This window comes from Mobula hypostoma, chromosome 1 (genome assembly GCF_963921235.1).
Source record: "Mobula hypostoma chromosome 1, sMobHyp1.1, whole genome shotgun sequence".
Lineage (NCBI taxonomy): Eukaryota > Metazoa > Chordata > Chondrichthyes > Myliobatiformes > Myliobatidae > Mobula > Mobula hypostoma.
Genome location: NC_086097.1, coordinates 97564107 through 97579638, shown reverse-complemented (window position 1 = coordinate 97579638; position 15532 = coordinate 97564107). Strand labels below are relative to the sequence as shown.

General features: G+C 41.2%; 1 protein-coding gene across 2 annotated transcripts in view; it reads right to left on the bottom strand.

Moving 5' to 3' along the window:
• LOC134349247 (transmembrane protein 87A-like) overlaps nt 1-15532 on the bottom strand; it is a 65967-nt gene that overhangs the window by 19745 nt on the left and 30690 nt on the right. Inside the window, exons 9-13 of one of the 2 annotated variants that reach the window (XM_063053282.1) lie at nt 15260-15443; nt 13815-13914; nt 6100-6193; nt 4075-4146; nt 1215-1323 (exon numbers count right to left, since the gene is read on the bottom strand). In XM_063053282.1, the coding sequence (XP_062909352.1) occupies nt 1215-1323; nt 4075-4146; nt 6100-6193; nt 13815-13914; nt 15260-15443 (559 nt within the window). Of the gene's footprint in view, nt 1-1214; nt 1324-2698; nt 2768-4074; nt 4147-6099; nt 6194-13814; nt 13915-15259; nt 15444-15532 lie in introns of both variants that reach the window. The other variant, XM_063053289.1, reaches the window with a different exon arrangement.

Below are 15532 nucleotides of genomic sequence, written 5' to 3'. Positions count from 1 at the left end.
AAGAGGGTTACGAAAGTACACATAGACTAAGATGTTAACTGTCCTGTGCTAGCACCAGTGGGATCAACAGTTGATCTGCCACCTGTCTTCAGGAGAGAGAGATAAGTAAGACAATGGAGCAGCATTTGGAAATGTTAATGAAGAGACGAGAGAGTTTAACGGAAGGAGACACCCGTCTGAGTATTGTCAAGACCGGCTCCTTTTGAACCCTGAACTGTTTGAAGTGTGATGGACAGGCGATACCCCAGCAGGGGGATAAAAAGGGGCAGGTTCGCTAAGACACCACACACGACACCACGAGGTAACGAGACCCTGGAAGCGGTGCGCCCCCCCCCCAAGTCGGTGGGAGTTTCGGAGGTCTGGTCGCGGGACCCGCCATAGACTCACAGGGTGGAAAGATACGGTCGGCGGGGACCTGGTGTGTGTCCGCCCTTGCCTGGGTGCCGGGTTCACCGCTGAAGAACGATCGTATCCGAAACGGAGGGGTCACAGTCGGCGACCTCAGAAGACATTACAAAGGGCTCGCCCAAAAGCTAACTGCGAGGAATATCAAAGGTCTGTTGAATCCAATTTGAATATCAGCATTCGCTCTCTCTCCAACGGCACGACGGTGATTACTGTGAACTGAACTAAACTGAACTCTGTCACTTGTGATTGAACATTTTACCCCTAGACTGCGATAGAGCTGATTGACCCTATTATCTTAGTTCTGTGTACATGTGTGTTTATTCATTGCTAACCTGTTGCATTTATATCCTTACTATTAGAGTACTGTGTTGCTTATTTCTTTAATAAAACTTTCTTAGTTCCAGTAATCCAGACTCCAACTGAGTGGTCCATTTCTGCTGGTTTGGCAACCCAGTTACGGGGTACGTAACAATATATTTTACTTGCCATGTTCATCTATCTTTAAGCTTCTTAAACCTGACCCCAAAACTTCCTAACCTTCTCAGCTAACTTGCAATTGCATCTTTTTCTTCCTACTTGCAAATGCCCTAGAACTGTCCCATCAGTGAGCAAATTGCCCTTGCCCTCACAACTGGCAGCCAAGTCTTGATACCTCGACTGACATAACCTATGTTTCACTGGTGTAGCTCTTTCTATTCAACTAGTCAGTCCATGCCGGAGATACCCTAAAATGAGAGATTTAGTGGTTCGATAGTGTGTAGTTAGGCCACCCAGAAACACCAAGCATGAGCAATTTTTAAACTTACCTATGACAGCGAAGATAAGTGTGTTCGTGAAATGTCTGTATAAGGACAGCTTCACAACATTCCTTCTCAGTTTTAACATCTTCATTGTTTGGGTCAAGCTGATAAAAATGTGTCAATGGTTAAAGAAAACAGATGGAACATAAAATGGAGCATCAAGTGTGTCACACATGGAAATAAATTCAGAGATATAAATCAGGTCTAAGGTTAAAGAACAGTACAACAGCAATTGTGCATCACCTTGCTCAACTTGATTTCCAAACAAAAACTGTCCAGAGTCATGAAAGCCTACCAAAGCCTCTAGATCCTCAGGAGGATAAAGAAATTCAGCAAATCCTCGTTGATCCTTACCAATTTTTGTCAATGGACCATAGAAAGCATCCTATCCAGATGCATCAGGGCTTGGCATGGTAATTGCTCTACCTGTGAAGAAATTGCACTGAGTTGCAGATACAACTCAGCACATCACAGGAACCATAAGCGACACTCCTCGCTGCCTCTGTAAGGAAGCCAGCATAATCAAAGACTCCACTCACCCCAGACATTCTCTCTTCTCCACCATCCCGCCTCCCCCCCCACCCCCCCGCATCCTATCAGGCAGAACATATAAAAGCTTGAAAGCATGTACCACCAGGCTCAAGGACAACTTCTATGCTGGTATTGTAAGACTATCGAATAGTTCTCTAGTAAGACAAGATGGATTCTTGACCTCACAGTCTATCTTATTATGGTCTTGCACCTTCTCATCTCACTGCACAGCACTTTCTAGGCAGCTATTGCATGTTATTCTGCAATGTGCTATTGTTTTACCTCAATGCACTGTGTAATGATTTGATCTGTACAACCTTTTCACTGTACCTTAATACATGTGACAACAATAAACCAATTCCCAAATTTCAGGTCGTGATAGTGACTGCTAAACACCATCACATCTACTGTATGTACGGTGCATTCATCTCCCAAATGACATTGTTCCCCGCTCAATGCTGAACAGATTCTTGCAAAAGCTGACTTCACTCAGTGAACATGGTTGCTGAAGTATGGCAAGGTCTCTGTAACTTGTCCAATTAGGCTAACTGAAATCATCTACATGCATTAGATTAGTGTTGGACATTACAAAATTTATGCCCTCAGGCTTAAAGCCTGGATTATTTGCCATGGTTGGGTTGGGTTGTGATACTCCAGAGTTGTGACTGAGAACGTAATCATTTTGCCAAATCCTTCTCAAACCACATATACAAACTAGATCTTTTGTTAAGTACACTTGTGAAACTATTCTACTACTAAACCCAAATTCGGATGGATTAACCCCAATTTCATAGCCACTTCCAAAACAAAAAAAAGGGAAAGATTAAATCCAAGGGTTTATAAACTATATGCTTAGAAAGCAGATTTTGTCAAAATATTCCATTCTTGATCAAGGAATAAATAGAAAACAGGTCAGAAAATCCTTTTTGCTGGAAAAAAAACAGATCCCGAAAGGATATCCACCAGCAGAGAGCAGTGTCGAGAACAGCCAGAGGGATAAAAGCCAGAAGGGCCAGGTCGAAATTCTCCTGAAAAAGAAGGAAAGGATAGCATCAGGTGAAATAGAGAAAGAAAGAAAGAGAGAGAAAGAAAATAATGACTTCCAGTTTCATTAGGAATTCATAATGAAGCAGCAGTGGGATGTGTTGACTGAACTGTGAGAATCATTGTATTAGCTTGGGTCTACAATTAACTTCAACGCATTGACATCCAAGTGTTTCTATTTTACTGGTGATGGACAATTTGGGTTGAAGTAATTAAAATTGATTTTAAATCATGATTCTCACAGGCAGCAAAGCGAACATCACATAACACAGACTACTCCGCAATGGAAACCGTGTTCCGTTGAATATGGCCAACATCCATTTAGAATCAGAATCAGAAAGCCAGCCCATGGAATCACAGATTCAACAGCTGTTTATATGGCAGATACCAACTCACCAGTCAGCAGAAACTGTACCCATTTTGTTTCTGCTCTCAAGTGTATTAAAGATCAGGATTTGTCAACGTCTTTCATTTATTTTCCACCAGCATTCCAGAAAATAAGCAGTTAGTCAAGAGCTTTGTAGCTTCCATCAGACTTTCCATCCTTTATTGGCAGAATTCATAATTCGACAGCCACTGACAGCAAATGTCTAACCCGCACCCTGCTGCAACAATCCGAGCTTTCTTCCTCAAGACGAAATGCCTTATAGCTCTAATTTCAATCACTCATTGCATCAGAATATTCCTTTTGTCCTATCTCTGTCAATCTTGAAACTACCCTGCATTTTCTCCTTTCCATTTCTGACAAACTTTCCCCTTCCAAAATGTTGACTCTTTTAGGTTTCCGTCATCTACAGTGATTTGAGATTCAAGTGCTTCATTCAGCTTCGTAACATGCTTCCATGTTTCTCCTGAAGCTAGCAGGATAATGGTTCTACAGATGTAATTGGCTTCTGCTGCCTCATCCAAGTGTTTAGGATTCATGTGGTAAATGAGGCAAGATTCAGCCGTGGAAAGAAACTCAAGAGAACCTGATCACGTACCCCAACAAATCAAATAAGGATCAGAACTCAAACATTTTCAAACCTTCTAGCACTAAAACCTATTCTAAAAATCCTACCACAATTAGATTAACTAATAATCCAATTTAGGTCTTTCCAGTTTATTTACTGCAGCTATTCACTGCTTTAATTAGCAGCCAATTGCAAATAGAAAATAAATGGATAAGAACAACAGAACTCAATAGCACCGATTTTCTCCCATGTGGGTGCAAATCACAACTGGGTTTAAAGAGAAGAATCAATGTAACAAAAAGAAAAGCCAATATATTTGAGTATAATATAAAGGATATCCACCAGAGTATACATGAGTCGATGATTGAAAGGCTGATGTTCCCTATAAGAGCCAAGGTAACAAGTGGGGCCTAAATCAGGAACAAAACAGGGCCAATTTTAGTTAAACTGAGAAAGATTAGAAGTGAAGTGTACCTACCAACATGGAATGATGGACCCAAAGGCCAGTTTGTCATTTTTTGACCAGCAATAAAGTGTTCAGTAGATCGCTGATGGTGAGGATGCAACACTTATTCCACATCCTCACCACTGCAGCTCGTGTTTGATTCTCAGTCAGGGAAACATGAGCGCTTGCTAAAGTTCAGGGCACAGCTTGTATACACTGTGAGTGACTCCACAGGTATCCCCCTGATGCACCAGTTTCTTCCTGTGTTGCAAAGGCACAAGCTGGTAGGTTAACTGACTGCTGTAATTTGCCCCTAGTGTGAGAGTTGCAGAATCACCAGGGTGGGAATATAGACAAGAGTAAAAACAGAAATTGGGATGAGTGTAAATGGGTTGGTGAGGACCCTGTTTTCCTTCTGTCACAGTGGCACAGCTGGGAGAGCCAAAACCTCTTAGCACCAGAGACCCAGGTTCATTCTTGACCTCCAGTGTTGTCTGTGTGCTTCTGACTGATCGGGTTTCAGCTGGTTTCTTTAGTTTATTCCCACATCTTAAAAATGTGGGTTGGTTCATCATTTGGCCGCTTAAATTTTCCTATCGTATAGAATCTATAGGAGAGGGGGTGGAAAGGGACTGATGAGAACGTAGATAGATTTAAAAAATTAGATTAATACAGAGTCAGAATAATACAACATGGGAACAGGCCTTTTGGCCCAAGTTACCCTTCCCAACCTACCCCATTTGGTCACGTTTGGACCATGTCCATCTAAATCTCTCCTAACCAACACACACAAAATGCTGGAGGAACTCAGCAGGTAAGGCAGCATCTATGGGGATGAATAAACAGTCAACGTTTCAAGCTGAGACCCTTCATTAGGATTGGAAAGGAAGGGGTGGAAGAGACATCAGATTAAAAAGGTGCGGTGGAGTGGGGGGGGGGGGAGAAGAGGAGGGACGGAGTACAGTTAGAAGGCGATAGGTGAAGCCAGGTGGCTGGGAAAGATAAGCTGTAGTGGAATGAATGTCGAATCTTCACCATCAGGGATCTACTGAACACTATATTGCTGGTCAAAACATGACAAACTGGCCTTTGGGTCTATCATTCCATGTTGGTAGGTACACTTCACCTCTACTCTTTCTCAGTTTAACTAAAACCCGCCCTGTTTTGTTACATTCCCATGCGCCTGGTTTCACCAATCACCGTCTAACTATCCCTCTTCTCCCCCCACCTTTTTATTCTGATGTCTTCCCCCTTTCTTTCCAGCCCCGAGGAAGGGTCTCGACCCGAAACGTTGACTGTTTATTCATCTTCACGGATGCTGCCTGACCTGCTGAGCCCCTCCAGCATTTTGTGTGTGTTGCTCTGGATTTTCAGTATCAGCAGAATCTTGTGTTTATGATCTGTCGCTCCTATCAATACCCTTATCCAAATCTTTGAACTATCATGATGGAGGATTACTGTAAGTGGGTGGCTGCTGGTCAACGTGTACTTGGTATGCTGAACAGCTTGTTTCCATTCTATATGTCTCTATGGTTGCCATCCTACATCACATCATACGGGTTACTAATAAAGCAACTGAGGGCAAAATTGACTTAAAAAACCCCAATCACCCAGATGTTTGATTTGCACAGCAAGTGCAATGCTGCAAATATTAAAAGAACACACACAGCATAGTGCCTGGTGAGGACATTGCTTAGTAATCTCTGATTTAGCAACGTCTGAGAGAAAACTGAGCAATTGGCTCAGAGGGCCTAACAACAGTAATAATGAAGTTATCACACAGACAAGAGTAACCAAGAACACTGAAAAATTAAATCAATGATTGTTCTTTTGGATAAGGAAAATAGTTTAACACACTTCAGCAGAACCTGTGGTATCTTCTCTCAATGGGCTAGCTCCTTGAACTTCTGCTACTTACTTCAGTAACTCGAAGATTGCCTTCTATTGCTGAGAAAATTAAATACAGGATGCCGACACCAATGACCCTGTGCAGCATAGCTCCCAAACGAGGCCTAGAACAAAGAAGAGGTTACAGTTATGTGATTTGTTATGCAGACCAAAGAGCGCCACAAAAATCTTAAAACATTGCTGAATAAAGTCATGAGTGCCTACAGAAACATGAAGTACCGATGAACTTATACCAGGATTCAATAGCCCCACTCTGTCAAAGAATTACCCTGGTTTCAAATACATCATCTTCCCTAATCCAATGAACCTCTATGAAGTGGGCTTCCTCCAGCAATTAGAGGCAGAAATTTAATGGAGGTGCGTAGAGCAAGGTGTTTTTGTTTATAAAGAAAATGGGTAGGTGCCTGCAATGGCTTGCTTTGGGGGTGGGAGGGAGGGGGGAGAGAATGGTGGAAGCAGATACTTTGGTGACATTTAAAAGGCTGGAAATATGCAGGAACATGTAGGGAATTGAGGAATATTTGTAATTATGTACAAGCAAAAGAAATTTAGTTTAATTTAGCATCATGCTCAGCACAGACATTACATTATAGACTGAAAGGCCTATTCCTGTGTTGTACTGTTCCGTGTTCTAACTATATCTGAGACAGACATTCATCAGCTATCTAATCTCTGCAATTCCCTCCATATACCTCCTCGCTCCAGAGGTGGCAGCATTGCCTAATCTTGCCCTCCCCCTTTGAGCAATGTGCTAAAATCAGACTTGGGGATAGCAGAGGGAAGCAGTAATAACCCAGGGTCCTGGGAGGCAGCATGGAGTCAAGCCTGCCCTAGTACCTGCTAACCCTAGGGTAGTCCTCAACTCTGACAAAAAGTTTTTGGAAGAGAACAAAATTAAACATTTTAGTAATCAGAGAACTGTGTTCCTGAAATATTAAGTTTGCACAGTGAGTTACATTCTCTACTAGTTTCCTTGCAGACAGCAGTTTCTATTCCCTCTCTTCCCTTAAGCATACTACCATCTTTAACAACATAACGAAGTGGAAGTAAGGATAGGGTATTTGGCCCCTTAGTCTGGTTTGAACATAGGGAACATCAGCCTCCTTTGTACTCTGGTGGTTACATTTCACATTGGATATACTCAGCAAGTGAGTCTCCAAAAATTCACCACCATCTTATCTCAATTCTGATTGGTAATCCTTTTATTTCTGAGGTTGGACCCCCTAGTTGCCAACAAACTCATCGTGTCAAACCCTATAATTTTACAAACGTATGTGTTACTACGAAACGTATACGTTACTACGAAACATTCCTCCAAACTGAAGTTATGAGGCCATTCAGCTACATCTCTTCTCTTACAACAAATCCAGTAATTCATCTGGTAAATATTTGCTGCACTCCCTCCATTTTAAAAATGTCTTTCCTTGGGTACGGAGACCAGAATTACTAGACAACACTCCAGATGGGGTCTCATCAGAGCCCTATATAATTGAAATAATACATCTTTACTCTTGTTCTCATTTTCTCCTGCAATGAAGGCCAAAATAATCTTACACTGCCTTATTGCTTCATGAACCTGCATGTTAATTTGTGGTGATTCAAGATCAGGGACTCCCAGGCCCCTACAAATATGAACATAAAGGCATGGTGGATGGGAATCAAATACTGGTTCAGCCTACAAAGCCCACATTTCTTGAATCAATATTCACCATTTAAAGATAATAATGCTGTTCTACTGGCCCCCCCCCACCCTTTACAGAAGAACATACTGAAAAGGAGCAGGACTAGGTCACGTGACCCACTGAGCTACTCTGCCATTCACTAAGATCATGGAAGATCTGTAATCCCATCCACCATGTCATATCCTGATCTTCTTAAAGGCTCTGCATCTCTAACATATTCCAGCAGCTTTGAATCATTAGCAAACTTAATATATCTTACATGAACAATAAAGACATCCAAGTTTGCTGTTAAACGTTCCAACATCCAAATTATTAAGACTGATGCTGATCCAGTACCAATCCCTACAGTCTCCCAACATGAAAAAGACAATTCCTTTCTTTGTTGTTCATTGATTAAATTCAATTGATACCATAGTGAAAAAAAAAGGTTGTGTTTAACAAGATCATGAGACATAGAAGTATTAGGCCATTCGCCCAACTAGTCTGCTCCACCATTCAATCATGGTTGATATATTATCCCTCTCAACCCAATTCTCCTTCCTTCTCCCGTAACCTTTGACACCCTGACTAATCAGGAACACCAACCTCTGCCCAATGACACAGCAGCCTGTGGCAATGAATTCTGGAATGAATTCACTAACCTCTGGCTAATGAATTGCCTCCTCTTTGTTCTAAATGGATGTCCCTGTATTCTGAAATTATGCCTTCTGGTCCAAGACTCCCCCTCTATAGGAAATATCCTCTGCACATCCACTCTATTTAGGCCTCTCAATATTTGATATGTTTCAATGAACTCTCTCTTCACTCTTCTAAACTCCCATGTGTACTGGCACAGAGCAATCAAACACTGCTTATCTGTTAACCCTTTCATTCCTGGAATCATTCCTGTGAATCTTCTCTGGACCCTCTCTAATACCATGACATCTTTTCTTAAATAAGGGACCAAAAACTGCTCACAATATTCCAACTGCGGTCTGGCCAATGCCTTATAAAGTCTCAGAATTACATCCTTGCTTCTATATTCTAGCCCTCTCGAAATGAATGTTTCCTTCCTTACCAGCAACTCAACATGCAAGTTTACTTTTAGGGAATCCTGCAAGAGGACTCAGAAGTTCCTTCCTACTTCTGATTTCTGAATTTTCTCCCTGATTAGAAAATAGTCTACACCTTTATTCCTTCAATCAACGTGCATGACCATACACCTCCCTATACTATATTCCATCTGCCATTTCTTTGCCTATTCTCTTAATCCGTCTAGGTCCTTCTGCAGATGCCCTGCTTCCTCAACACTAACTGCCCTTCCACCTATTTTTGCTTCGTCCGCAAACTTGGCCACAAGCCATCAATTTCATCATCCAAATCATTGACATATAATGTAAAACGAAGCAACGCCAACACTGACCCCTGCGGAACGCCACTAGTCACCGCCAGATAATCAGATCAGCTACCTCTTTCAGAACCCTGGGGTGTAGTCCATCTGGTGCAGTTGACTTATGTACCTTCAGATCTTTCTTCTTCCCAAACACCCTTTCTTCTCCTTAGTATGAGCAACTGCACACACTTCCGCCTGACACTCAAACTTCTGGTATACTGCTAATGTCTTCCACACCCAAGACTGACACAAAATACTTACGAGGTTCATCCACCATTTCTTTGCTCCCCATTACTACCTCAACAGTGCCATTTTCCAGCAGTCCAATATCCTCTCTCACCTCTCTTTTACATACACACACACACATATACATACATATCTGAAAAACTTTTTATATCCTCATTATTGGCTAGCTTACCTTCATACTTCATCTTCTCTCTCCTTACGGCTTTTTTAGTTGCCCTCTGTTGGTTTTTAAAAAGCTTCCCAACCTTCTAACTTCCCTGACTTTTGCTGTATTATATGCCCTCTTTTTTGCTTTTATGCTGTCTTTGACTTCCCTTGACAGCCACAGTTGTGTCATCCTCCCTTTAGAAGACTATGACTTCTTTGGGATGTATCCATCCTGAAGCTTCCAAATTGCTCCCAGAAACTCCAGCCACTGCTGTTCTGCTGTCATCCCTGCTGGTGTCCCCTTCCAATCAACAATTTTGGCCAGCCCCTCTCTCATGCTTCTGTAATTCCCTTTACTCCACTGGAATACTGATACATCTGACTTCAGCTTCTCCTTCTCAAACTGTAGGGTGAAGTATGTCATGTTATGATCACTGCTTCCTAAGGGTTCCTTTACCTTAAACTCCCTAACCAAATCTGTTTCATTATACAATGCCTAACCCAGAATTGCCTTTCCCCTAGTGGGCTCAACCACAAGCTACTCTAAAAAGCTATCTCATAGGCATTCTGCAAATTCTCTTGGTATCCAGTACCAACCTGATTTTTCCAGTCTACCTGCAAATTGAAATCCCCCATGACTATAGTAAATTACCTTTTTTCCTTTCTTTTTAAATCTTTTTATTGAATAAGTATACAAAATGTAAGCCATATAGGCACTAATACACTGTTAGAATATAATAAAATTACAGGAGATGTTAATACAAAAAAAATGATACAAACAATGTAGTTTAAACATAACGTACCAAGGTAACATAATAGTATACTAACTTTTATATATATATATCAATAGAGAAAAGGAAAACCCCCCCCCCCCAAAAAAAAACCCACCGTGCAACTAACTAAAAGCAAAGCAATGGGCTAACTTGGAACCAAACAGAGTTAAAGAACTTAAAATCACGTCCTCAATCCCGACCTCTCCCTTCCAGAATTTAAAAAAATGTAGTCTGTCCCCCCTCTGCACATGGGTCTCTTGTAAAAATAAAATTTGTGCTTTAAGTCTCCGGAACACTTTAAAAACTTTTTTCCTTTTAATAGGATGATTAAGACCATTAGTATTCCAGGAGACAAAATTAATAATAGACTCCATAAACCCTAAAGTCAACCCGCAACAAGGAGGATTGACGATAGGCTCGACCCATGAACCCGGAAAGGGAACAGAACAAATAAGAGATACCGGGAAGAAGAACGCAACCAATACTTCAATAGTGTAGTTAGCCCGAGAAGAAAGAAACTAAAACGTGAAGCCCCTCCCACCACCCCCACCCGATGACCCCAAGGCTAAATCTAACGCAGACAAGCCAGAAAGAAGCAAGCACTAAAACTACCCCCATGACTTCCGGTATACTCTCCCTAAAAAAAGTGTAAATATAAAAAAGATCAGCTAATTATAAAACAGTAAAAGAATAAAAAAAGGTAACTCAATTAAAACAAACACTTAATATAACAGAGAAAAAGCCAGAAAATATAAAAAAAACCGCAACAAACCCCAGATCCTATGAGTAAACAAAACAAAAAAAGACTATTAACATAAACTAGTTATGAAAACCTACGAAACAAAGTAGATTAAAAAACTACAAAATTTAAGGCCTCAAAGGAAATACTGTGAGATGACAGTGAGGAAATAACCACCCAGAATCCCCTGGGAAAAAGAAAGAAATGACGCAGATAGAAAGAAAGTTTAGCAACCATATTAAATAATCAAAACTAAACTTTTCTGCCCATATAAGGCAAAAAAAAATTAAGACTGACAAATTCACAACCTCCGATCAAACGGAGATAGTTAAAAATTACGATTAAGATGCTGAAGGTGAAAATTGATCCAGATAACTCTGGGCATCCGATGGAGATTCAAAAAAACGGAGGGCTCCATCCAACGTACGAATCCTTAGACGTGCTGGGTAAAGCAGCGCTGGTTTTAAATCCATCTTGTAGAGTTCCGACATCACAGATCTATAATGAACCCATTGATCCCGAATTGGTTTACTGAAATCCTCCACGAATCGGAACTTAAGATCCAAAAAATCAATATAACCTTTAGATCGAACGAAACGAAACGGTTTCTCCTTGTCTTGAAAGTAATGAAAACGTAAGATGACACGTCGAGGTTTATCTGACCTAAGCGAGTGTGATGGAACTCTGTGAACACGATCCAATAACGGTGGTTGGTCAGGAAATACAGTAGGAAATGCATCTTTTAAAAGTTGAGAAAAATACTTCATAGGGTTATCAGATTCAACAGCTTCACGCACCCCAATCATTCGAAGATTCTGCCGTCGCATTCTGGATTCTAAGTCAGAGTTTTTAAAGGTCAGAAAGTCAAGTTTCTTCTTCATTACATTAATTGTTTCTTCGATTTTCTCCATCTTAAACTCACTTTGTTGCGTGGATTTTTGAAGATCAGATATAGCCGACTGATGTTCCGTAATACATATTTGTATCTTATCGATTGAATCGGCAATTTTCTGGAAATTAATTGAAATTTCCTCACGAATCAGTTCCGTAATAGAGGTTGAAATTTCCCTTTGAATTAGCTCCGATATAGCTTTCAAAGTCACCGGTGGTTCAGTCGGAGGAAAATTGGTACCTTTCGGTCTAACCGGAGGTTTGCTGTCCTTCACGTTTTATCCATTCTTAGACATAGCTGACCTTAAACGCATCCGATTATCAAAGAGCCCAATTTATTTCAAAATATTGTAAAAGTTGATGCCTTAATGGTTATTTAAAATATAGCTGATCATAAGAAGAAAAACTCAGAGATAATGGAGCGAGTCAAGAACACGACTTCACTCCATGAGCTCTACCGGAAGTAAATTACCTTTTTTTACATGCATTTTCTATTTCCTGTTGTAATTGGTACCCCACATCTTGGCTACTATTTGGACGCCCGTATATAACTCCCATCAGAAACAAGAGAAAATCTGCAAATCCTGGAAGTCCAAGCACTAAAAACAAAATACTGGAGAAACTCAGGCCAGGCAACATCTATGGAAAAGAGTACAGTCGACATTTCGGGCCGTGGCCCTTCAGAGGTACTCTTTTCCATACATGCTGCTGACCTGCTGAGTTTCTCTAGCATTTTGTGTGCATAATCCCATCAGGGTCTCTTTGCCCATACAGTTTCTTAACTCTACCTACAAGGGTCCTACATCAAGGATGACAATCCTATGTCATCTCTTTCTAAGGATTTGACTTCAGTTTTTAACCAGTCACCCCACCCCCTCTGCCTACCTGTCTACTTCTGATACAATATGTATCCTTTGATGTTAAGCTCCCTACCATGACCTTCTTTCAGCCACAACTCAGTAATGCCCACAACATATCTGCAAATCTCCAAACACAAGATGATCTACTTTATTGATATTATGTGTTTTCACATATAACAGCTTCAGTCCTGTATTCCTCACCCTTTTCGATTTTGCCCCCACGTTATACTTCAACTCATCCCACTGACTGCAATATTGCTCTATCATCTGCCTATCCTTCATCAATCTCACTACACACTGCATCTAATTGTACACCAACTTCTCCATCTTCAGCCCCATCACTGGGGTTCCAATCCCCTGCCTATCCACAAGGATAATTTTGTTCTTTTCTACAGGTCTTACCTTCCCCAGAAGCGATCCCAATGATCCAGAAATCTGAAATTCTGCCTCCAGCACCAACTCCTCAGCCACACATTCAACTGCCAAATCACCCTATTCTTACCCTCACTGATGTGTGGCACAGGCAGCAATCCAGAGATTCTACCTAACTCCCTATATTCTCTCTTCAGGACCTCTCCCTTTTCCTATCCATGTTATGGGTACCATTATGTACTTCAACTTCCGGCTGTTCACCTCTTCCCTTTAGAATACTGTGGGCCTGATCCAAGACATCCCTGACTCTCAAGTGGCTCCTTATCAAAACTTTGCAAAAGTCTAAATACATCACATCAACTGGTTCAACCTACTCTTTACTGCACAACCTCAAAAAAAATCCAATTTACCAAACGTAATTTCGCTTTCAGAAATCGATAACTACTCTGCTCAATCCAATTTCGTGTGCTCTGATAGTTTCCTTAATAAAGAATTGCAGTACTTCCCCAATTGCTTTCCAAAGGATTATAAGAATTACCTCAAAAGAGGTACTTAATTCAATGCATCATGTTAATCAGCTTAGCTTGTGAGATATGACTGCAACTGAGATTTAGTACATGCTATTGTTACTGTTCATACTTACTTCACAATTCCATAGCCAAGACTGACTATAATAACCAGAACACGAGCCAAGGAACGCTTCAGCGCTGAGAGTAATTCTGCAAAAATCACTGCTCCTTGCACTAAACACATTTTAAAGAAAAAACAATAGTGGTTATACAAGACTAACTAACTTCAGCAGAAGAATGAACTGTTGTAAGTCTTCATTCATTGCAAACTACAAATGCAGGACAATTGAACTACATCAATGTTGAAACTAAGTGTGGCAGCACTGCATATCAGAAGACCTTAATTCAACATTTTCCACTGACCCACTCACGCCAAGGCAAAGCATTTCCCCTCAGAGTTGAAATGAGAGAGTCCCAGATGGTCAGTTGACACAGCTCAGCAGACAGGTATAGAACGTCAAGACTATAATCAACATTCTAATGGCCTCTGACAATTGAGACATAGTGTGCTCAATGTAACTCCAGCATGTTGTACTGTGCTTCTTTTAAGAAAATAATGCAAATCATTTTGTCAATACTGTTCAAGAAGATTCCTTCAGGAATCGCTGTTCCATGTGGCACAAACTAGTGGATTGATGTTTCCTTAAGTGAACGGCAGTGTCATAAACAGGCGGATAATGGCAAGAGGACGATGTTCATCTATCTGCCTCGTCATCAGATTTAAAATTATTTCAAATAGTTGGAAAAAGCTCTGATCATGAGCACTGCAAGGATTAGGTTGGGCCTTTTCAATCCTAACAGGTGCAGAGAAAAATCTATTAAGCAAAGGGAACATTAAATTTTGTGGTCAAAGTACAGATACCAGCTGCCTTTCGGTATGGGACTGAAACGCCAAACCAAAGTGGGAAGAATACAGGGAGTAAATGTCTCTTGCTATTCACACGTGTACTTGCTGGTGAAACAAAGAGGGAAGCTTAATTACTTTGTGGGCTTTAGTCTTCCAGCTCCACTATTGATGTTTCTCATGCTTTGGAATGTTGGGAGAAAAACATTGTGATCCAGCCCCCTCCTTTCACTACCATCTCTACCCTCCCAGCCCAGCTATACTCATTCCCATTACATCCTTGAACATTGACAGAATCAGCTCATTCATTCAAGACCATTACTGCACACCGATGAGTGCAGGTGCAACATGAAAATGGGCAAACGCAGTTTCGACTGACTCCCACCTCCTGTACTGCCTTAACACCATTCACACATCCATCCAGCAATATTCTGTTCCATTAGCTAGGGGTGCTGAGATGCAGTGAGTAACAGAGAAGGAAGAGGGTGAAAAAGGGAGAGGGCAGCTCCACATATATCAGGCATAAAGCAAATTAGAAATAACGCTGCTTACTGCCCTTGCGCCAAAGCCTGGCTAAAGCTATAACATTTCATTCATCTGGCAAGCAGTATTATAGAATGGTTACGAGATGAATTGGAAACTTTGTACAAAGGACAGGTTATCAAGATCCCTTACCTGACTCGCCCTTGTAGCGGATATTCTGATACTCTGCGTAAAAGACTGCCTTCTCCAACATTCCCAGGAAGATGACTGCACCAATCCAGAACTGGATGCGCAACAGGTCCCTCCAGTAGCAAGCAGACCAAAAAAGCCACAGCGCTCCAAACAGCACGTAGACAATACACATCACCATAAAAAACTGGCAGAAAGGAAGGAAAAAAGACCTTACGCCAACATCCATACTACCACCAATCAGTTTACCTCCCAGCTGCAGTGCCATTCTATACA